The 22383-nt window shown below is 45.0% G+C and overlaps 1 protein-coding gene across 9 annotated transcripts in view; it reads left to right on the forward strand.

Moving 5' to 3' along the window:
• Positions 1-22383, forward strand: part of KCNMA1 (potassium calcium-activated channel subfamily M alpha 1) — a 717414-nt gene that overhangs the window by 584486 nt on the left and 110545 nt on the right. For 2 of the 9 annotated variants that reach the window (XM_048218924.2, XM_026504523.4), the window contains exon 19: positions 8792-8965. The exons of the other annotated variants lie outside the window; for them this stretch is intronic. In XM_048218924.2, the coding sequence (XP_048074881.1) occupies positions 8792-8965 (174 nt within the window). The remainder of the gene's footprint in view (positions 1-8791; positions 8966-22383) is intronic. 9 annotated transcript variants of the gene reach the window in all.

A 22383-nucleotide genomic window follows, 5' to 3' on the forward strand; every position in this document is an offset into this window, starting at 1 on the left:
ATAACCTAAGGGGAGCATCTAAGGGTGTGTAAGGCCCAGAACAAACCCACTGCACTTCCAAGCCCCCTGAGTCATTGACACAAAAGGCCATCCTTATCAGGCCATCTAACCCAGCCCTTCTTGGTTGGTTGTGAACACAGAAACACAGCTTGGCTGACCAGGCATCCCCCAGATCATTTCCATCAGAGGAACACAGTACCCCAAAGTGGAAGGAAATGAGAGTAACAAATACAAAAGGGTCAACTCCTTTCTAGGAAGCTCTTGTAGCAGAGGGGTTGGGAAATGCAGGAGAGTGCCAAGGCCAATTATTCATGACCAGATATCTGCCAAAGAACCTGGTCCCGTGGGGTACCACTGAAATTGACTTATTGATTAGCCATCCACATATTGCTGAGTACTTTCTTTGTGCCACGTGGATTTTTGGTGCTAGGGATAGAGGGGTGAACAAGGTAACATCACTGTTCTCCTGAAGCCTTCACTTTAATGAATGGAGACAAAAAATGATCATAGAAACCATTAAATGCAGATAGAGGAGGCTGCCTGAGGGTATGGGGAACTTGTCAGGATTCTGCTTTAGCCAGAAAGGTCTGGAAGGCCTGTCTTGGAAGGTGATATTGAAGCTGAGACCCTGTCCAGGTTGGCTGAAGAGCAGGGGCAAAGGTCAAGAGGCAGGAATAAGTTTGAAGTGTTGGAAGGAAGGAAGGAAAGAAGGAAAGGCCAGTGGGGCTGGTGGGACTGGGAAGAGAGTGGAATGAAACAAGGTCAGAGAGGAAGGCAGGGGGTAGTCCTATAACTGATACAGCCATTGGGAGATTTTGAGCAAGGACACAACATCATCAGTTCCTGTATTAGATGGTCTCCGTGGTGACTGGAGAGAGAACAGCCTCCAGGCAGGCAAAGGTAGAAGGTGGAATAATGGAGAGAAAGTGTTTCTGACCCCTGCTCTGATACTAGAATGTTCCTCCTAGGCACTGCAGTGGAACTCAGCAGAAAGCTTTTAAGTCCCTAGGGATGAGGAAAAGGCCTCTAAGATATTGTTCCACTCTGGTTCCAGGCAAGCAAACAACGGCTGACTTTAACTTCATCCTAGAGGGAGAGGCACATAATTACTTGAAATAATTTTATTCTCTTCCTTCCCCTTAAAGCTGGTTCAGCCAGTGAAGGGTGTGATCTCTCACCATGCATGGCATGGATTGCCATGGAAGGCCTGTCTCCCAAAGCCAAGCCAGTGTGATAGGGGTCTTGCCCCTGTCTGTCTGTACTCCCTTCCCTCTTGGGCTCTTCATCTCATAGAGGCCTCTGGCTGTGAGGTTAATGTTTGATAACAATCAAAATTGTCCAAATATTGCTCTTCCTGATTAAAAGGCCACAGCAGCCTGTGTTATAGATGGCAGGATGCAGATGTGCATGTGTAAGGGTGGTCAGAATAAAGTGAATTATTAAACACGAACCTCCCCATGCATACCAGGGAAGTCAGGAAATTGGGGAAGATAGGTTTTGGTTGCAAAGAAACTTTCATTAGAAGGAGCTAGAACTGTGACTAATGCATTGGGGGCGGGGGGGTTCCTGTGCCTCAGAGTGCACATTGCCCGCGCCCTAAGTCAGAGAGGGCAGCTCACTCACACAGTCATTCATCCAAACCTTTTAGGCCAGGTGTTGATAATTCACCCTAGACTGATAGACCTCCATGAGAGCAGAGCTGATGACAGTCATTGGTCTTTATCCGTACCTTCCTAACCCTCCCCTCCCAACCTCGCTCTTCTCCTTCCACCCCCACCCCCACCTCCCCATTCACTTTGAACATTTCATGCCATACTGTCTGGAGAAATATCGAGTGTGGACGTTCCATTTCTGGAAATCCTGTGGTAGTATAGTTTAACTTTTGCATTTCTTTCCATTTCTTCATAGCATTCCATCAAGGAAGAGAGTCAAATTCAGCTGTCTGGCCAAGGAGCAAGCTCTCAGAATCTACTATTTACCCATTTTCTTCTTCTGTGTAACAAACCTGGTCTAATGATTTACATTTTTCCCCCCAGCCTGTAAAAGTTTGCCAAAGGGTGGACTCCCAGGGGACAAGTCATGTCTGAATTGATGTGTTTGAAGGAATTTTCTTGAACTTCTAATCATTGACATATTTTTGATTTATTTTTTTTCTCTTTGCTGCCTTGGAATACGGCCCCTACTCTATTTTAACTGCACACTGGTAGTGATATATTGTGAGTAAAACGGGTTCCCAGTAGCCCGGAGTCCAGTTCCCTCTGTCTTTCTCTAGAAGAGATACTTCTTTTATTTTCTGTATAGTTTCAGTTTCTTTTTTTCTTTTGGTATTTATGTTGCATGTAGCAGTGACATCATGCCCCAACTCCCTCATCCAACATGGTCTACAGAGTAGCCTGGAGCTGGAGACCCCCCAAGAGCAGGGAACCCGCCCCCCCCACTCCGTTCATCTTCCCACCCCCCAGCCTCTTGCCAGCTTCTGGCACTGTCTTATTTTTCCATCTGAAAATAAGACCTTGACCACAGTGTTTCTCTCGAAGGCCTTGTCTTGGGACCTTTAGGGGACGCTGAGTAGGCTGAGGTAATTACCACTATGGTTGTAGATGCCTCATCAACTGGGGGTCATTGTCATGCTTGCCTTTGATAAATTAGACCTGATTTCTGCTACTGAGCTTGAATTCCTACCCTGAAGGAGACACATATGCTACATATATATTCCTGGGTTGTGATATATATATGATATGTACCAGTACTTTATATGTAAAAATGAACATTTTTATATATAAGCATAGAGATATTTTATAGAGAGAACGATGTATTTATTACAACGTATGTACCTCTCTATGCAAGAAAGTGCTTTCTAGAGGATTAATTGAACGCCAAACTTTGGGATTGTAAGTATCTTAAGCCACCTTACTGGAGATAAGTATTTCCACAGTGGTAATTATTTCCTGCAGCCTATGAAGTTCCCTTGCTTTAAAATAAAGTCTTGCTTTCAATCAGAACCCACTAGGACATACCCAGTTCGGCTGTGGGTGTTAGTCAGGCATCTTGGAAGATCCATTTACTTGTTGCAGGCGGAAAAGATGGCTCAAGGACAATGTTCCATTTCGTTAGTGAGCTATGGAGAGGTCCCAACAAGCAACCGTTAAGTCTCTGAGCCCCTAACTTACTCACAGAGTAGGACCCCTCTCACCCAACAAGATGTGGCCGTTTCAGGGCCAGTGTTTCTGTGTGTGACTCCGAGCAACGCTGCCTTCAGTGGCCCCAGCCGTGAGCGTCGTCGGGTCTCTACGCATGTACGTGAGACTCCACTGAAAACGAGACCCACCCCGCAGACCAGTTCAGTCCAGCGGTCCTGGCATCTGGAGATATCGCCGCACTCAGAATTCTCCTCGCCTTTGCACCATGCAAGGGGGTCATCTGATTCTGGCTGCTCTTCGGAGTTGGAGGCTACAGACTGCTCAGTGTACAAACAGAACACTTCAGTGACGTCTTCAGTCCGTCACGCAACGCTGCGGAAATGGAAGCTCTGTGGCTCCCTTTATCAGCAGAACGCCTGGAAGGATGGCTTGAGGGCATGTGCCACTTTCACACCTGCAGAGGTGCCTCCTGTACCTCGTGATCCTTCAGAATCAGACAGAAAAGGGGATGTCAATCCCCAAACAACGCTGGTGCCAAATTCCTCTGCTTTCCACAGCCGTGGCGTGGTGCAGAGGGCAGGGTCAACTAGTTCTGTGTACTTAGTGCCACTGACATTAACTAGCTTCTTCTTTCCCCTCTTTCTGTTCTTGGAAAACCCACCTGGAAGATCCTTCTTCTCCCTGCAGAAGCTACGAGGAGGAATTTTGCTAAGTGAAGAAAGACATCATTCCTCATTTACAGGACTGGAAAGAATGCTCTCTGATGCCCAGCGTCCCATCAAACTAATGTCTCAACTCTGTACCTCGGTGGACTCTTTTGTTCCATGGATGCTTCTAGTTCTAATTTTAGTTCTGCTGAGCACATGAAGAGCATTTTCAGGGTTCGGGCTTGGAATTCATCCTTCCTTCCCTGGATTGATTTTAAACATGTCATTGCTATCTAAAAAGTATCCTTGAACTGAAAAGGCGGATTATTTTCTTCTTCCATGCTAGTCTGCCTTTGAATTTGCTCCATTTGAACCTAGAATACTTTTTCTCCAGCAGTTGGAAAACTCCACCTGAGCCTCTCAGTCCAGCGCTGCTTTTCCTGCCCCTTCCAACCCACCCTGGAAATTAAGATTCTGCAGTTGGAAATTGGCTGGCAATTTGGTTGCTGATGCAGGAGGCAGATGGTGCTGAGCACAGGATGGAGTCCAACTCCCTCTTCATTCCAGGCTTGGCTCGGAAGGGCTAACCGGCAGAGAACTGGAGTGTGACAGCTGATTGTCAGTTTAATGCAAGGAAAGAGCAGTAACGGAGCCACGTCCACATCAGCCACTTCTCTACAGGTTTCTTTTCTTGCGATCATGACCCTTGAAAATAGAGGAAAAGTGGTCCTAGAGTAGGTCTGAGAAATCCCCCATTTTTAAACACTTACGAGTAAACAGATAGCTTTGATGATGTCCATTAGGGAAATACTTTTATTTCATCTCTACAATTAGCACTAGGAAGTCATAATGGAAATATTGGATAAATACCACTTCATTGTGGTGAAGGAAAGCACATAAAAGCTTCTTCTCAAATTGTAAAAGGGCTAAGACAGAGTTCTTTGGAGGAAGGTGAGACCCAGGGTCTCATTCTTGGCAACCACTTAACCTCTTTGAATTGGTGGCACCGGTCCAAGAACAAGAACCTTGCGATGTGGGCCAAAGAGAAAACAGAGTCCCCGGAGGCTTATATTTCTGCTTTCCCAGAGTTAAGCTGGCCTATGGGGCCAATTAATTGAGCATAAAGTTCCAAAAGCCCTAAGATGGAATGACAAGTAGCTACAGTGTTCACACCTACCAGAGACACACTCTTGTCTGTTTCCTGTCTCAGGACCCTTAGCAGGGCTTTGAGGGGACCCAGCCAGCTGCTGCGGAGGTGGTCCCACTGCTGGCCGTGGCGGCAGAGCCAACATGTTTTCAAGTTGCCACTCTTGAACCAACTCCTAGAATTCACCGCTGCCCCCTAAACACCCCCTGTGAATTGTAAGAACCACTGAACTGAAATGACACTGCACACAGGGTCCCCTTTCTGCTCCCGTATAGAGAAAGGCCGCTAGTTCAGGTAGTCTGTTGACTAGCTGCCCTTCCGCACGGATCCACTAGATGTCCTCATAGTTCTACTTTGCATTACCGTTGAAATCCTGGGGAAAATTCCCTTTTCTGAGGCTTGGGGTTTGGGAGGAGAGCGTGGATAACTATGTGAAAAAGAAAATCAGCAAACACCAAAGGTGAGAGGGCACTTTATGTGTCCAGGGAGTAGATTAAGAAACTTATTTCTGGTTTAAATAAATACTGAAACTTTCAAAGTCGCTCTTTGAAACCTAACCTTGAGAGTTTTAAGTGGCACTCTGATATCTGAAATTAACCTTCTAACCTACACCAGCTCTAGAAAAGGAAACAGTCATGGGGAAATGGAAATAAAACACCAGCGGTTCTGAATTTCTGTGATTTGCTAAAACAAAACTGGAGGATTAGGAAGCCAGAGAGAGTTGAAGGGGACAAGGGGTGGTGTTTTCCAAATCAGGAGAGCAACGACTTAATTTTGATATAATTTTATTTTACAACTTGAGAGTATAATTTTACACACAGTGTCCACATCCTCTGGAACAGCTACCACCATGCGGGCAAATGCTCAAGCGTTTTTAGTTCAAGCCCTTGTTCATGACTCATCTAAGGGCCCAGAGGAGGGCTCTTCTTGGCTGGGACACACATCCTTCAAGCCTGATGAATCGCTCCACCAGAAGGGAGGTCAGATGGGCCTTACCTTTTAAGAGGGTGGGCCCGGAAGTGTAGAGGTGAAGACATCTTGGGGGTGGGGGTGTCAGTGAAAATGGACTATTCCAGAAGTAGAGCGAGAGAGCCGCCCTCCCAGTCGGTGGCATCTTGGTCTAGACGTTGTAATTCACAAAGGTTTGTCAACACGTGGGGCTCAATCATTTTTAACTGTTTCTGTCTTGTCTTTGAGCCTCTCATTGATCATTCTTGCTGGTTTTTTTTGTGGTGGTGCTTGTTTGTCTTTTGAGATTTCTATTTTGTATTTGGTGTGAGTGTAAAAACGATGACTGGGGAGGAATGACGAGTAATAGCATGTTTGCTTTTTTATGCATATGCTGCTTTGGAATGTGACTGCTTATAATTAACATTTAATCTTCTTATAGCAAATGGTTTTTGCTGCTTCGATTACCAGTTTCAGCCTGTTCCTGCATGCTAACAATATGAAATTTTAGAACAATGCATGGTCTCCAGAACAGCCAGCAATAACCGTTGTAAACAGTTCCTGAGAGGCACTGGGTTGAAGTTGTGTTTCCTCCTGAAGCCCCTTATCAAGTACGAGGTTTAAAATCACCCATTATGATGGGCTTACCTCTGACAGAATCGTTTCAAAAGTTATTCCGCCTCATCCTCCCTCCCCTTGTCCTTAAAGACAATATATATGGAAGAACTCTCTTTGCCTATAAATGTGTCAGATTCTATTGTATATGAACCCAAAATGGCAGTATGGAAATGAAAACCAGGGACTGTTGCTAATGAGAAGCATAGCATTTCAGATTTTGTTGGGCTTCTCTTCTGCTACGGCATTTGATTAAGTTTTTTTCAAAACAATTTATTTACAGTGAAACAAAAATTCTTTCTGTTTCCCTCCTCTGTGTAAATAACAAATATTTCCAGTAAAAGAACCGAGCCAAAAATAAGTGAGTGGTCTACAAGTTGTCCATCAGATGTGGATGCATGTAAAATAATTTTATTTTTGTGTCTTCAGCTGAAGACTTTCCCCTTTCTTGACTCCAACCACGACCATTTGGGGTGTCTGGGCATTCATGCCGTGCCTTCTAAAGTCTTCCAATACAAATGCTATAGTGGAACTTTTCTTTCTTTTTTTTTCTTTTTCTTTTCTTTTTTCTTTACTTTTTTTTTTTTTTTCTTTTGATAAAAGCTCAGCTCAGGAATGATGAACCACGCATTGAAGAGGGCTGGGGCTGCATGATGATCTGAACGACCAGCTAGCTAGGATGCTAAAAGACCATGTCACTAAAAATGGGAGCCAAGTTTACAGGAACGGATCTCTCATTCATTTCCCCCAGTGCCTGTTCTTCACAATCATAACGTTACCCCTGCTTGACAAATATACTGTATGGCAAGTCATAAAGGTCTTAGAACAGGACTTGACCCATTTGAGAGATTTAAACCCCTCTTCCTGGTGACTGTAACATTCAAAGAGGGCAGAACCACAAGCCATATTTTAAAGTAAGAGTGCAACCATTCTCCACAAAGAAAAAGAAAGAGGGGGAAAAATGACTTTTAAAATGGAAGGTGTGGGCGCAGGGAATAACACCTCTCCGGTTCAGGCTTACTATTCGGCTGTGAGGCTTGGAATAAATACGAGTTCTTCTGCAATCCTGTGAGAGAAGCAGGCCGGTTCATGCTAAGTGATAAGCAAACACGTTTGCCTGTTGTAGCATCAAAATGGGCACAAAAAAGCTCCTCGTACTGAAATATAAATTGGCTTGAAGGATAAGGGTGATGTGTCTTGAGAACCACTAGGGTGATGTCCGGAGAGTTTTGTAGGTCAGCACTCAAGATGGATCCCCAGGCAGGCCAGATCCTACGATACCAGCTTTAGAAGAGCTATCAGTGCTGCACGCAAATACAAATAAGATGTTTTACGTCGGACCTAACCTCTTATTCATGCTTTATAATCTCTAATCTATTCTGGCCAATATTTTGTGTATAAGAAAAAATCATGATTAACCAATAGCCCGATGGCTTTCTGAATTTTCGTTGGGTGGGGAGAGAAAAGCAAATGGGATTTTCAGATTCTCCCAGCTTTAAGCAGAAAATACACCCATGAGTAGCTAAATGCATTCCAATAGACCAACATCTCATATGCTTTTGGTGATTTCTTATTTGTGAACTGCCTTTAATGTCAAATACGCAGCGTTAGCCTTGAGTAGCTGCATTTCTTATATGGACAGATTTGGATATTTGTTCTGTCAAGAGTACATTTAAATTCCTGTAGGCATCATGTAAACTCACTCTGGGGGAGTTCAGCAGAGGCATCCTCAGATTCTATATTAACATGTAATCGTTTCACATCTAATTTGATGAAAGCTTGTCCTAGGCTCTGCCTAATGCCCAGAAATGGATGGAAATTAGAAAGCCTACATATTAGATATTTTGCATCTTGCAAAAACCATTTATTGTACCAAATAAGCAATTAATTGATTGGCTGTGTGTATATTTTGACCTCCTGTATTAATTGCGCCAGGGGAAAAATGTTGGTTACATTTTTGCTGTCTCTAACGTGCTCTTCTTCTCATCCAAGAACCCGATTGTAATCAGCCATGCCCGCTTCCTGTAGTCACCTGCTTTACCTAGGGGAGAAAAATAATACACAACAGCCTTGGGGGACGATAAAGGCAATTTATATTTTCGCTGCTTTTTTTTGATGTACAACCAAACTGTTACCAGCAGTCACTCTGCATTTTTTTTTTTCTGGGTCAAGACTGTTAATGTGAACTAAGACCTGTGTTAAATCCCTTTAGCTCCCTTCTAGCTGCCTTGCTGTGTGTGACCTTGCCATTAACTACCGCTCTTCCTCTCCTCCATCCAACCACATGGTGATAGCCAAGATGTCCATCTACAAGAGAATGAGACGGGCATGTTGTTTTGATTGCGGACGTTCTGAGCGTGACTGCTCGTGCATGTCAGGCCGTGTGCGTGCTAACATGGACACCCTTGAGAGAACCTTCCCACTTTCTTCTGTCTCTGTTAATGATTGCTCCACCAGTTTCCGTGCCTGTAAGTTTGACCCCGACACACGGAGTTCCGTGTCTGTGCTGTCTGTGGTATCATCCCTGTCTTGTGTTGTGTGCCCTGTGGTTCTTGTGAGTCCGTCCGGCTGATGTTTTCTTCCCAGTGTGACCTTGTATGTGGTGATGGATATGTCGTCCTCGCTGCCTGTGTCCCCGTGTACCTGCTAGGGAAGGCCTCCCTTCCCATCCTGTGACCTCGTTGCGCTTCGGGTAATGGCGTGCGGGACTGTGATATTAGAGTCTAGTGATAGTCTCCCTCTTTCTCCTTTAAACAAATATAAATGGAAATTAGTGTGACAGCAAATCAAATACTGTCTTAATACAAAGATGTGTGGAAATGCATATCTTAATAGTTGGGTCAAGGCTATACATTGGATTGGGTTGCAGGGAGGAAGGAGAGGGAACAAGTAGAGAGAACAAGCCAACTCTACCATTAAATTGCCTTTAGTGAGCTTAGATAGTTTCCAAAATACAACAGGGTTAAGATGAATGTGGATTTCTTTCTTCTTTTATTTTTTAAACCTTGTCTTTATAACCTGTATCTCATTCCTTCAGTGCCGGATTGTGTCCTATGTTCTGGAAAAGAGTATTCTATCTGTAACCCTATATCGACTGGTGCACTCTGGGGCTTCCCTCAGAAAGCTGACTGATTCAAAGGATCATTTTTCCCAACGTAGAATCTCCCACTTAACTAAGGTCTCCTGTAGCAATTGTGATTCCAAATAATGACAAAAGCCATAAGCCATGAGCTGCCATGACCCCCCAGAGTCCACTGCACGGGACTTCGAGGTCAGTCTTCCATGTCACCCACAAGGTCAGGGATGTTAAAGAACCAGTCAAGGTGTAGCAGCTGGCAGCTGGCAGAGCTGACACACACCAGATTCCTGGGACCTCCCTCCTCCTTGTCGGCAGCGTCTATTTCGCGGGTGCGGTACTGATGGTTCAAGGGTGCTGTTACTGGAAGCTCCAGCGTGCACACTGAGGTGCTGGGATGTCAGATGTCCTCTAAGGGCAGAAGAGGCCGTGTTTCCACGTGAAGACTGATCCCAGTCTTCCAGCATGGCTCTCACCTTATTTTCACATTTTTGGTAGCATGAGAGGTAGAAGACAGTTCTTTGTTCTGTGCTTCCTCCCTTCTTCTTGAAAGCACCTGGCACATTTATTGGTAACCGCATTGCCACCTGGGCCCTCCCCTTTTCAGTGCCTGGGGCTGGATGAACTACACTTTCACCAGCAGGAGTTCATTCACACTGGCACAGGGGGTGGGGGAAAGGGGAAGGGCAGTTTGCTCTTGAGCGTTTATTCCCTTAGAGAACTTGCTGATTGACCTGTGCTGGTGACGAAGGTGGTCCCAGCATGAGGTGCTTGTGGGACAGTGATCTATAGAGGCTCCCAGGGCTGAGGGAGCCTTGACGTCACCATACGCAGTGGAGTGGTAGGCCGTGCCACGTGCTGGCGTTTGAACACGCTGTTCAAGTCTGATGCACGATCTGTGCGTCCAGCTGTTTTAGGGTCACCTGGAAAAGTTGTATCTGGGACCAGAGAATCATCCTTTCTTCTTCATAGTTCACTCTTCTTCCAGAACAGTGCCAAGAAACAGGATTTGTTTTTAAAAGTGATATCTAAAAGAGGTTGTATCGAGAGGGATTTTGGGTTGTCCCAACCACATTTGCCTAAAATTCTAGGAAGGAAGTCCCTTTCGGATCTTTTGTACGGGTGCCCAGTGTGAACATTTATGCTTTTATTCTCATTGTGAGAATTCTTGCTGGTTCCTGTGATGCTGCAAGGTGAACTTGATCGCAACCGTACAAGGAACTTGTTTGTCTAAGGCATCCTGCAAGACACTAGGTTCAAAGACAGGAGCTGGGGGGAGGGGGAAGAGCAAAGTGGTGAGCTATGGTGGCATAGTTTGGTCACATCTTTGATTGATGGCAGGGAACATAACCACCAGCCACCGGGGTTACCCATCTGCCTAAGGCACAACTTCTTCTGTTTTCAGATAACCACTAGGCTCTAAAACCTTGGCCAGGGATTCAGTGGAGAAAAGGAAGGAGCCATTCGGGCTGTATGTGGTCGTGTCTTGGCAAGAGCCGCCCATAGCAATCACAGTAACATGTGTGTCCCCTGTGTGAGGCCTATGATACCCAGTGTGTGTAATTTCCATTTCATCCAGGAGAAACCATAATTGGAGGGATTTCTCAGTCTGCAATTTAATCCAAGCATTGATGGAGGCCAAGAGAAGAAAAACTTAGGGTTGGATTGTCCCATCCTCTCGGAAACATCCTGTGCGTGAGACTGTTGTCCTTCCCTACCCTCCCAAATCAGCCCCACCGTGGAAAACATGGAGCTTTGGGCTGTATGTTGAAGCCTTAACTGGTACTGACAGCTCGGGGGTGGGGGGGGGGGGGCGTCACCTCCTCCGTTTCATCAGTCGCCCCGCCGTCCTCACGCCATCAAACAAAAGCAGATTTCATCCACCCCTGTGTGAGTCCTCTCACCTTTGACCATTAATAATAAGTTAGAAAAATCCATTCCAATCTGAGCCCCTTCATGCACCCACGTAAGCCCTTCTTCTCCAATTAAAAAATGTCTATCTTTATGCAGAATTCCACTGGCAGAGCTCCAATAGCAATCCCTGGGCTTCCCTTGCTGGTGGTGGGGTTGGGTGGTGCCCATTTGACAGAGCTGGTTGACTCAAAGAGCAGTGGTGAGAGTGGGCTTTTCATTAAATATGAGCAGATGTGAAATGTAGAGGGTTTGACAATTAGAAATGGCAGGAGAAGGGCCCTTGAATCAAAGTGAGGTCAGATGGGCGGATCAGATTACTTCTCTTACATTCTTTAGTTGTTCTGAAAATCATTTTGAATTAGTGTCAGCAGAGCCATGATGGGTTTTGCCCTTTGTCTTTAATGCTAGGGCCGTATTGTTTCCCAAGACACTCATTAAAGGTCATTATATTATTATGGAGCTTGCTTTGGTCGCAGTTTCCCGGTTGAGCCAGTACGCTTTGGCGACGGCCTAATTCATTTCTCTCTTGCCTTTAGTCTCCCTCCTTGCTATTTTTTTTTTCTCATAAGGGGAAAGATTTCCGTTTTCAAGGGACGTTAAATTGAAACACAAGTCCCATTATGTGTTTTCTGAAGTGGGAAGAAAAGTAGCCAGTTCCCAGAGGAGTAGTAATATATTAAAAGTGTTCACACAGTTTTAAAAATCTGCCTTCTAACAGTGGGGCCTGCTGTTCAGGGCACCTCTCCTTGGAGGTGCGGCCCTTTACCGAGGATCGGTCGTTGCAAAGTCACGTTCTCTTCTGACAATTGTCTTCTTTTGAACTCAAGAGATGTAAGGTCAGACTGTGCAGACAGAAAGCTCTTCAGGGAAGAAGGACTCCTTTAGAAAAGCAGTGTCAGAAAAGTAAAACACATAGTGACCAGTAAGGATTCATCAAAGACTATGTTTTTGGCAAGACTGGATTAATCCTTCCATGTGGTAGGCTGGAGTCGGTACACAAAGCTTCATTTTCTGATCGTCCTGGTTTTGTTTCTACGCTAGATGATCGTGGGCGGGGGTACCAGCTCTCCGAAAAGACACGAAGATGATATGGGCCCAGGCATTTTGCAAGTAGCCATGTTCTAGGACCATCAGATACTTTAAAAAAATGATGTCTAGCAGCATACACACATAAATAGAGATGTAGGTTCTAATCCGTTCCACTTTGCCTCCATAGAATTTTATAAAATAGTGCTTTTTCTCTGTTCAGAATTTTTTCATGTTGTTTCAGTCTTGCCTGATATCTGATCGCTCAGTCTAATAGAAAGGGACAGTGAAAGTTTGAAGCAGCAACAACGTAGGACCCTATTGATTCAAACCTGCCGAGACCTGTGTGACATGATACCGGCCGCAAACCTTCAGCAGCCCTGGCATGAACAAATTAATCACGTGCTGGAAGAAACACAGATCTTTAGACTTGCACTTGGAAATAGTCTTAGCTCAAGTACATGTGCGATCACTCACACCATCCTTTCAATTTACTAATAGTTTAAACCTGCACAGTTACATACACCCTTTTGCAAACGACTGTAGCTAATTTTAAATGGCGCGTGACTTTTATTTTGGGTATAAATCTAATACGAGGAGGCATTCAACTCCAATGGTTAAGTTGAGAGGAGCAGTCCGATACCATTAGGTTGAAGGGACACATACCAAAATCAGTTTAGTGTAATCTTGAGTCTTGTCAGATAATAAACAAAAATCAGCTTATCCCGAGTAGCCTCTGGTTTGTACAGGCAGAGAATTAACATTGTCAATAGAACTAAAGTCACTCGAGTGAACTAATGGCATTTTGAAGTACATAAAATCAGATACGAGGGCAAGGGGTGTAAATAGCTCTACGAAAATGTCTATAACAGGACACACCCTATACTGACAGTCTCCACTGCCTGTTAAAGAGGGATTTGAGTTAATAAGCTGTATTTAAAAATCAACAGCCTATCATTATCTGATTCCTTTTATGTGTAGTTTTGGGTGACTTCCTCAAACTCCCCCCAAATGGTATTTGTTTATTTTACCCCTGGGCCCTGAAACCAAAGACTCTTCCCGCCACGACAATCAGTGATAGAAAGATAGAAAAAGGAGAGCCAAAGGAAACTCAGCTTAAATCAATGTCATCATCGTTTTCCATGCATTCTGTAAGCCCCTTCGTTCTGGGTCTGCAATTTCTCCCATTTTTCTTGCGCATGCTGGTTACGATCTGTCTTTCTGTCTCTTCCTCCCCCTCCCTCTCTTCTTTCCTGCATCCATGACAGCAAATACTCTAGCAGCCTTCGGATTCCACTCTAGCTCTTCGCTAGCCCTGGCCCACGCTCCCTGAATTGGCCTGCACTTCATCGCAGGACATGAAAACAGGAAGGCAAGTGGGGCCAGACAGCCATTTAATCATTCCGAGAGACTAACGATGTACCCAGGAGGGCATCTTTGGGCACTTTTGTTGGTAGTGGGGAAGATTACGGAAGCCAATGCCTTTCACTTGATTCTATGGGAGGCACATTTAGCAAAGGGTTGACTGGAAATATGCCTTCCACGAGCTTACACGGTGGTCAGCTCATTAAATCAGCATTGTAAGGCCAAAATCATGCATGGGCAAAATTTCCTTTGGCAAGAATCCCTTGAAATGCCTATCTCTAAAGGTTTTCACTCATACTAAATAGCTGCTTTCTTCAGCTTAGTGTCAGGTGAAGTAGTTGACTTGTACTTGGGGACCTCGTTGTGCTCCCCCCGCCAAAAAAGTTTATTCTTTACGATAAATATTGCTATGAAGAGCCACCTCGTTGAGATGAAAAGGGACCATCTGGGCAAAAGGCAGCCAACTTTTCACAAGAAATCCTTTGAAACAGAGTTAGGAGACAAGAAGTAGAAAGGTCAGAAGGAGGAAAGACAGAAGGGTCCCTTGCGAGTACCTCTGTCACTTGGACACCTCCCTTCCCAGGAGTACGACACTTTAATAAGTGCCTCGGCTCTTCAAGGACAAACTAGAAAAGACGTTGGCATGCCACAAGTAGGCTGAGCAGAGGTCCCTCTGCAAGGTGACATGGAAATTATGTTTGCATTTTTACTCTGGACTGTGGCTGGTTGTCACGATACTCAGCCTGACAGTTCCTACCACCGGGCACCAGAGTCTCCATCTTACCTCCATGGCAGAGGACGGATGTGGCCAGTTAGCTCTCCGTCTCCCCCCTTCCTCCACTATCTCAGGCGACAGATGCCAGGGCCAGTCCGCCTTTCACTTGAGCTCTCTTGTCAAGACTCTGCCTTGAGCCCAAATCCTGACCTTTACTGTATGAAATAAAGTACTGATGAACAAGCAGAGGTTTGAATTAGAGCAGGCTTGGAGCAAATGTCAAGTCCATCTCTGCCTCCCTCCTCCACCTGCACCAGGAGCCTGGATTAGACCCAGTCTGGAGTTTGCAGTGCCTTAGGCTTTATGGGTCTGGGGAGACATAACTTATTAACAAAGAGTTATTAAATTTTTATCAATTTTACAACACAATGTAAATGCCTCCTATGAATCTACATTGTATTCATTATCATTTAAAACGTTAATTAAGTCAAAGTTGCATTTAATTTCTCTCTAAATGGGCCTCTGGGAAGAGGCTTTTAGAAACATCTGTGGGAGCGTGCGGCTCGTGGAGACAGGGAATCCCCCAGCCGGCGTTCAGGATAGCCCCCTGAGTTGATTGCCATCGCGTGTCTTTGGTTAATTTGTTGTGATGCGTTTGGGCATCGTCTCAAATTAGTATCAGACCAATAATGGTGTAAAGTCACTGGTGAGAGTCTTCTGGGGCGGCAGCATGGGCTCCACCGCGTCCTGCCTTCAAGTCCCATCCAGATGGAAATGAGCACTGGAAGTGCAGCCCCCCTGGTCTCAGTCATGCCCTGGGATTCGCCCTCCTCCTCGGATGGTGCCCATCGCTTCACTCGGATGCTTCCTTCATCTGAGATGGACCTTTGTCATCTGGCCCAACCAATTCAAGACGTTTGCCAGCACGCTCGTAGGAAAGATTGTAGAGTGTGGGATCTTTGACTCGCATTTAAGCCTAGAAGCAGTGAGCCTCATGGGAGCCCTTTTCAGAATGGAGCGGATGTGGAGATTATGAACAGGTCAGACGCATCGGTGAGGAGGGAAGGGTGAGGCTCGCTAAGATTTGCTGAAAAATCCCTTTCCCTTTTTGAGGAGTGGTTGATGTTTTTGTCTTATCTGAGTAAAGGCCCATTCTCCAGGCAGGTCTATTATTACATTGGTCCTCCATCGCGCAGAACCCGAGGCTTCTTCACGTGGTGGTGGTAGGTGGCTAGTGCTTAACTCAGATTCCCATGGAGACTAGATCTCGTGTAGTGTCTGCTCTGTGTACACGGTGCTCTGCCAACATAGCAAGGGTGTGTGTGTGTGCGCGCGCCTGTACGTGTGTGTGTATGTTGTTCAGCTTAACGCATAGCCTTTTCTGCACTGCAGACACGATATCCTTTACGACTTTGATCCTCATTTTGAGTAGTAGCAGTTCTTTGCGGTGGAGGCAGCTGTAAACTGAGGCACCCGTAAACTGTGCCTTTTACACATGAGACAACAGCTGGGGCTGCGATTCCAGAACAAGCTGGATGGCTCCATGGGCTGTGGAGCACGTTGAGTTACTCAGATACGTACAAGGTTGAACCGCTGGCCACTCACCCTGTTTGGCTGGAGCCTAAGGCCTGTGCGCAGGGAGAGGAACCCTGAAGGGGTTTTGTTCTTAATCTGCAATACGATGGAATGCATTCCAGGTGTTTGATCAGGAAAGGGACCCCAGAGGCTTTGTTTCAGGAGGAAGAAGGGGCTGGCCTGGTGAGGCCGTTGGGCGACTCCCCTCTGAGGGTGGGGAAGACCAGCCAGGGGAGTCTGTGGTCAGAGGAGGCCCAGGGAGCTGCTCTGAAGAGCCCTGGGAAGGAAGGCGTGAGCCACAGCCCCCGGGACTCTGCCGCTGAAGCATGTTATCCACATGCAGATCCGAGAAGTTCGAATCTTTTTAAAGAACGTTTAATTAATGGCTCTGAAGCAGTTGAGCTGCGGTAGTTCAGTTTCTTGAGCGCCATTCCCCCAGCTGACCCAGCCATTCTTGTGATCCCTGTTTGGGCTCTGTGGAGTTTTCCTCAAACCGAGGGGAATTTGAAGCCTCAGCTGGGACTCGAGACCTATCAGGCTGCATCCATTATCCCCAGTCTTGGGGTCTCTTCCGTCTATTTTCTTTTTCTAACCCCCATTTCTTCTTCCTCCCTCGTCAGCCTCCCCATTTCCAGTAAGACTCCCATCTTGAATGTGTTGATGGGGACAGAGGCGGGCAGCTCCCAGCTGCTGCCATGAATGCTCTTGGCCCAGACTGGGCAGCAGAAACCAGTGGGCACCACCAGCAGGGACATGGGACCAGCCCCGAGGGTCTCGGCTCAAGCTGCCCATGGTAGCTGCAGCTAGAGTTCATGAAAATTATTTTTCAAATCCCCGTGTCTGGCAATGAGACTTTTCTCCTCCTGTCTTTCTCAGGGAGACAGCATGTCTCCTTACATCGATGGAGGAAAAAAATAATAAAGTACTTCACATCCCATTCACTGAAAATCCACTGTAGTTTCCAACCACTTATCCTACTCCAGTGGAAATACAAAACACATTTCCTGTGAAGTACTGCCACACAGAGTCTGAGGAAGTCACATGGCATGTCTAAGTACCATGGCACAATTTTCTTTTCCTTTTTATTTCTCTGTGCACAAGACCTTTGTGTTCGTTGTGACTGTACATTGGCCATCTGTGGCTGTAGGATTTGTACACACCATTGACCTTAAAGGGTCATTAAAATGGCATGGAAAAGCAGTAGCGTCCTGGGCTCCCGGATAGTGCTGGGGCATGCGTGCTGAGAATGCCAACTTCTGGAAGTGGAATGAGGCAGAGAGTGCTCACCCAGTCAGCTGTGTGTTGTTTTTCCTCTCTCAGGGGCTTTCTCCCAAACCAGTTTGTTGAGTTTCGTAGATAATCAGGGAATCCTCCATCCCGACATTTACTTACAAGGGTGTTCTGCTTCCCCAGCCAGCCATTTTCCCGAGAGGAAACTGTGCAGAAACAAGTCCAGCATCGTCATACCCGCACATTTAAAATCCCAGAGAGCACTGAAGAGATCTTTTTGTAAATAGTTAGACAGTGCCTGGTTTGGAGGGAGATTCCAAACATACCCACAGATTCTTGTTCTGGGGAGACTTTCTTCTGACGTCCAGCTCAGACAAACTGGGGGAAGGGTCTGGAGACTCAGAGACGTTTCTTCTCAAGAGTGTCTCGCTTTGAGATCATCCACAGAAGGAGCCATCCTCCCACAAACAAGGGAAACAGCAATAGACAAACTCCCTTGACCTCTTCTGGTAAACCCGAAGGCCCCCATTCTATCCCCTTGAGTATGACAGGGCGAATACTACCAAGTATTCCTAGAGAAAACTCTATGCAGACCCTGAAGCAGATCTACCCTAGGGATGGTCAGTGGCACTGAGAGACGTTTAAGCAAGTGAGAAAGACTGCTTCCTGGAGCAGGAGCCACCCAAGATCCACCAACAGAGCATAGAGAGGCGTCTGTAGACCAGAGCGTGGGCCGTCTTCTGGGAGTGGAGCTGACTGCCTGCATTAAAGTGATCTCCACCTGGGCCAATGGCAGCTTTCTGGGCCGGAGCCTGTTGGATTGCACTCAGTCAAGAAAGGACACAGGGGCTGCCTTCCTTCCCTCCAAGGTCAGAAATGCAGCATGCTGGCATCCTTGGCCGGGCTTCCTGTGTTGGCAAGAATACCTGAGTAGGAAATGGCCTGAAGGATTCCAGTTCAGTAAATATTTGATGAGTGAAAGAATGAATAAATGAAGGGATTCTCAACCATCAGTTGAAGGAATAGATGGTGTGCCAGAAGCAGGACTGCCCAGATCTGTGAAGTTTCCTAAAACTCTCTAAACAACTTCTAACAATGTACACACACACACACCCATTTATATATGATACCAGAAGATTAAAAGGGGGAAATATAGCAAGAAAATCAAGGACATAATGGATGGCTCTTGAAAATGATCAACTAGCAGGTACAATCCATGTTCTTCGTGAAGGTTAAATATTGGGAAAGAAGATCTAGAAGCGATTAAATCCGATCCAGATTAAAAAAGATCTAGACAGAATTAAATCACAGTAGGCAAAACCCTACCAAAGCATCAAGTGAGGAGAGAGAGGGATACCACCGCATGAAGCATACATGTGTATGTAGGGCATTTGTCCTAGAAAATCAAGGACTTGTGACATTTGCATTTAATAAGCCTGATCGCTTTCCTGTGAGGGTGGCACAAAAAATGCTAATGCATCGGGTAAGGGCCAGTATGAGGACAGGTGCCGGGTTGCAGAGGGCTGTGACCATTTGCACATGGCCGTGTCAGCCCGCCCAAATGTGGAGAAAGATTTCAGGCCACTCATGACTATTAGGATCATTGACTCTGACTTAAGGTAGGCAGATCGAATCCAACATCACCCAAGTGGCAATTCTTCCCACCTCAAGGTGTCCAAAGGCTGAGTGTGTCTCATGGCAATTTCCTATTAAGTGTCATTATTCTGTTTATTCTGCTCGAGGCAAGGAGGGGGCAGAGAGCTTTCCAGATCGCTCACAGAGCTCTCAGGCTGCACCAAGCATTCATTCTCTTACCTTTGAGTGGCTTTGAATTGCTCTCTGCATTTTGTCAAGGTTGATCTGGCCATTTCTTCAGTGCAGATGAGTAAATTTCCACATATGGCCTGTAACATGTCCAACTGAGAGAACACAGCCAGCGGGGATGTTTCAAAGCCAAAGCCCTGAACAGGTGTTGCTGGAAAAGGAGGTATGATGACCTGCAGAGAAGAGAGACCCTGTGAAAATGACCAAACAAAGCTCGCTAGGGATGCAGACGGGCTAGAAGAAGGAGCTCAGATCATGTGGCCCAGAGGTCTTGGGAGATGGACGTGAAACGTGCAAGGGGCTAGTTGCTGGAAGGGCCATGCCTTCACAGACTTCTTCAATGAAGATGAAGATGGATATCCAATAGGCAGACATCTCCTGTCTTTTCTCAGCTATCTAGTTGGGGATTCCCAAGCCATTCATCTCACTGTGCAGTGAGCTAAGTGATTCTCCTTGGCAATTAAAGCCTGAAATTCTAGGGAACCTCAGAGTAGGGAAAGGGAGGGAAGCAGGGGTTTTTGTATGTCTTCTGGGGACTTTGGAAATAATTCCTGGATCAGTCATGTTTTGATATGTTCATCAAAAGGGTGCTCAGTGCATGCCAATTGCTATAATAAGAGTAATGGCTTGCACATGTATGATTCTTTATTCTTCACATTTCATCTAAGCGAACCCAGGATAAACATCAGCCCTTACTACTGGGGGACTTTGGGCAAGCTTCTGGACTTCTCTATCCCTTAGTTTCCCCATCTGTAAACTGGAGGTAATAATGGGACGTATCTCACAGAGCACCTGTGACTTTGATCTCATCATTCCTCATCTTATTGAAACTGCCTTATGACTTTTCCATCTCTACCATGGGCATGGACAGTGCATTCTAGGAAGATGGAAGGAATGCTGGAGAGCAAACAAGATGGGAACAGATGGTGGGGAGAGATGACATTTCTTTCCTTTCAAATTCTATCAGAATTTCTTTTCCCGATTCTTGATCTCAACTCATCTTTGAGGTCTGGTTGGTGTTAAGACTTCACATCATCACCTTTCCTAAATTGCTTTATAAATAGTCAGGCTCTGCTTCTTGTTGATTTTCTCATTAGTGAGATTAGTGTGAGAATTGGGGCCAAATGGGGCCCGAATCCTTTACCCATGCCCTGCTTTCCTCCTAAGCTCTGGAATGTTACCAGCATGGTAGTTTTGCTTGAGATCAAATCAGGGCAACATAGGAACTGTCATTTTTCATTTGCTGGGGCCCTTTGATCCCATTTGGGGTTTATTTGTTTCAAGTGAAAAATATGGCCCCTATTGCATACATCTATCCTGTAGAGTACTTTTTTATTTTTTTCTGTTAGAGATCAAATCAGAGTTGTAAGTTGTGTGGTCATTAGTTATCACCACCAGATTTCACAGCCTACACTTTATTTCTGTTCTTACAAAATCACCAGTCTTCTCTGCTGCATAACGATCACTTGCGGGGAAGTACATACAATATGCCTTTCGTGGGTGCTTGGGTGTTAATTTATATCACAGTTTCCTTTGCAGATATAATCAGAGTCACCTATCACATTCCTGTTTCTTCCTCTTATTGTGTTCCTTTGCTATCGCGTTTGTGTGATCTTTTTCTGAAAAATGACAGGTAGTGTTTCTCTGCTCACTGTATCAGTGACTTATATTCTCCACGACTTCTCTATTGTCATTTTAAAAATAGAGCATTTTATAGATGTAATCTTAGTTATTTATAACTCAGATTTTGTTATATGAGAAAATTTCCTAAATGACACCTGGGTTTAGGTCCATTTTTTAAAGGAAGGGAAAAAATACTCACAGCAAAAATATTTTCCTCTAAATTGTAAATGAAGGAAAAGCTCTCAGTTAGTAAGATTATAATGCATTTCCCCGATTTCTTACTACATCGAAATGCATGAACATTATTTTTATGTAAGTGATCAAGTTGTGTTGTTTAATAACACATTGTTAGAGGAAAAAGAGCTATCCCTTTCAATTTATTTGGATATTTACTGGGTGACTTACAGTGCTTTACATATTAGAATTGGTTTGTCAACAATTAACATTCTAGGTTTTTATATAACCCATACTTCAGGTAATAGAGGATTATTAAACTGCAACCAGTGTGTTAGAAATCTGCCGACTGGTAATAAAATTCTTATGTATAACAGCAGCTGAGAAATACTGCTGTATATTTATGCATAGATTACAAGATAGATGATGGCCGGCAAACCACAGAAGGGCTTGAAAGGCCAATCAACCAGCAGGTGGCGCTGCTTTTCTAGAAATGAAACCCGTTACCTGGATGTAGCCTGGGTAGCCCCCCCGTATAGGCTTTCAGCTTTTTCTTTTCCAGATATTCCTTTATTTCCCCAGAATGAATTTCTAAAAGTGAATTTGCGTGTTTGTTTAGTGAGGAGATAAACCTTCACTAAGACAACACCTTTCCAATGCTAAGATTTCTTTAAATCCAACTAGCATGATTTAATGCTCATTTGGAACAAATCCTAGTTCAATAGATGTTATTGTTTTTAAAAGGTAACCACTCAATGTCAGATTCTTACCTCTAAGACTGGATTACCTCCACCACCTGATTATTATGTGGCAGGTCCCCGCTTTTCTTTAATACGTATTTGAACAAATTAATTCCCTGGTCTTCGTTCCACACCAGGATAATGAGGGACGTTTTTATAAAGGTGGTTTAGGTACTGGACTGGAGTGCTATGCAAGAGTAATTTTAACACGATGCCCTTTCATCAAGAATTACTTTAGAATCCAAGTTAACCAAATAATGTTGCTTTCTCACTGGGCCGAAGCTTAATTTCTGACAATTGGGATTGGAGGTTTTAGGTTGTTGTTTTAGAATAAAGTTGTCCACACAAAGGCCGATCAGCTCGTCAGTTTGGGCATCAATGAAGCAAAACAACAAACGTACAAGGAAAACTATTTTCTTGGTTCTTTTGTCCACACACAACCTATTTTCGTTTTTTTGAAAGACAAAACTATGCTTTTTTTCCTTTTTTTTTAACCTACACTATTCCTTTTATACAGGGTGTTGGGATGTCCCTCCTGGACAGGAGAGGAGACAATGGATTTATTGGGGTTAGGCAAGGGAAGAATTAAAATACATCCCAGGATGACTCATTTGTTTGTTCATT

Source organism: Ursus arctos, unplaced genomic scaffold (genome assembly GCF_023065955.2).
Source record: "Ursus arctos isolate Adak ecotype North America unplaced genomic scaffold, UrsArc2.0 scaffold_7, whole genome shotgun sequence".
Lineage (NCBI taxonomy): Eukaryota > Metazoa > Chordata > Mammalia > Carnivora > Ursidae > Ursus > Ursus arctos.